Source organism: Coffea arabica, chromosome 11c, assembly GCF_036785885.1.
Source record: "Coffea arabica cultivar ET-39 chromosome 11c, Coffea Arabica ET-39 HiFi, whole genome shotgun sequence".
Lineage (NCBI taxonomy): Eukaryota > Viridiplantae > Streptophyta > Magnoliopsida > Gentianales > Rubiaceae > Coffea > Coffea arabica.
The window spans coordinates 39,532,468-39,534,080 of NC_092330.1; the positions used below are offsets into that span (position 1 = coordinate 39,532,468).

At 39.7% G+C, this 1,613-nt stretch overlaps 1 protein-coding gene across 1 annotated transcript; it reads right to left on the minus strand.

Moving 5' to 3' along the window:
- LOC113716513 (uncharacterized) lies at positions 1–1,613 on the minus strand. The gene is made up of 3 exons (XM_027240882.2): positions 1,314–1,613; positions 1,043–1,172; positions 1–893 (listed from the first exon to the last, which is right to left on the minus strand). Exons 1-3 carry the CDS (start codon positions 1,480–1,482, stop codon positions 233–235), a joined length of 960 nt encoding a protein of 319 aa, XP_027096683.1. The 5' UTR covers positions 1,483–1,613; the 3' UTR covers positions 1–232.

Sequence of the window (1,613 nt, forward strand, 5' to 3'; positions counted from 1 at the left end):
AATTGGAACTTTTAGACCTTTAATTAGCTACCTAGAAAGCTTTCCTTGTATATTTGGATGATAACATATGGACAAAAAGTCAGGCTAATACAGATTAAGTCCCTGATCTTGAACATAAATGAACAGTAGTTTGGCCCTCTAACAAGAGCAGTTTTTTTTTTTGGCCAGGCTAACTAGAGCAGCTAATGAACAATGCCACTCAAAACTCTAGAATCTGTAATCTAGTAATTATCTAGATGCCCACCTCTGGCTTTCTGAAATGCCACAGTTCATCCGTGTTCCAAAAAGCACCTGCTGACATGTCATCATTAAACCAATTATCAGCTTCTGAAATCTGACATTCCGAGAAATTCATGTCCGGAGATTCCATTGCTTCGGCTGACATCTCAGGAGGTTGATAATGGCTGAAAATCTCTCCATCAGGATAGCTAGTCATGTCCACATGGTAACAACTATCCCCCTCAATTGAATTGTTGCATGCAGAGTTATTCTTGCCATAGGTTTGAACAGGACTGCTATTGGGATTTTCCTGAGTCTGAGCAGCTGGCTGCTGCAGCAGCATTATTCTCACAGAATCTGATGAACATTTTTTTGAGTCCGCCAATGGAGATGATGATGCCAAAGGGGTTTTATTAGTTGCTAAAGAAGGAGAGGCGGAATTATGATTGTCTGGGGTAGAAATGGAAGAAATGGATGATGAGGAGGAGAGTGATGAACTCTGCTCCATCTTTTCAAGCAATCTTGGCATCCAAAAACACTTGATCGCTTCAAGAAATTTCTTGCTGTTAGAGTCAACGTTTAGTTGTCGTGCCTGCTTCTGCACCCTTGTTCTCCAATAGTTCTTGATTTCATTATCTGTTCTTCCTGGCAGGTGCCGTGCAATTTTTGACCACCTAGAGAGCAAAAATGCACAAATTTTTAAGCGCATGCACCTGGAAAAAGCACTAGCGAAGTACTAAAAATAATGCTTAAGCACAACAGGAACTGTAATTCAAGAAAATAATGCTTAAGCTCAATAGAAATTGCAATTCAAGATTTTGACCTGTTTCCCCACTTGGAATGGAGTTCTAGTATCAGAAGTTGTTCCTGCGGGGTGAGGTTTCCACGCCTAATGTCTGGTTTTAAGTAATTTAACCACCTCAATCTGCAACTTTTCCCTGTTCTTTTCAACCCTATGGAAGTTTATTGAAAAGAAAAACAAACAAGGTAAGAGGTGGCAGCAACAGTGTAAGGATCCAATAAAAGGGAATGCAATATTCGAGGACTTTCTTCTCTTTTTTTTTCCCCCCTTAATTTTGGGAATAACATTTTACCTGCACATTTAGCTAGTGAATTCCATCGACCTTCACCATTGCATGTTATGTAATGGATAAGAAGGTTATCCTCCTCCAGAGTCCATGGCCCTCTTCTTAGGTCAATTGATGATCCTTCTTCTTCATTTGGATTGCTTGTGCTTTTAGTAGTAATCCTTCCTTTGCTCATTATACACTAGCAAGTTTTAGACAAGGGAAATAGTACTGGTTTGAGGGGGTTTATATAAGTAGACTAAATGCGTAAGGCGAAGAATGGATGAGAATGTAAAGCTAACACCTTGCAGAGATATATAGCTGCAA

Bases quoted from the DNA above. Each gene is read 5' to 3' on its own strand.
- LOC113716513 (XM_027240882.2), bottom strand. From the start codon at position 1,482: ATGAGCAAAGGAAGGATTACTACTAAAAGCACAAGCAATCCAAATGAA. The intron at 1,173-1,313 runs GTAAAATGTTAT...AAACTTCCATAG, and splicing joins TTCACTAGCTAAATGTGCAG to GGTTGAAAAGAACAGGGAAA. The intron at 894-1,042 runs GTCAAAATCTTG...TTTGCTCTCTAG, and splicing joins CATTCCAAGTGGGGAAACAG to GTGGTCAAAAATTGCACGGC.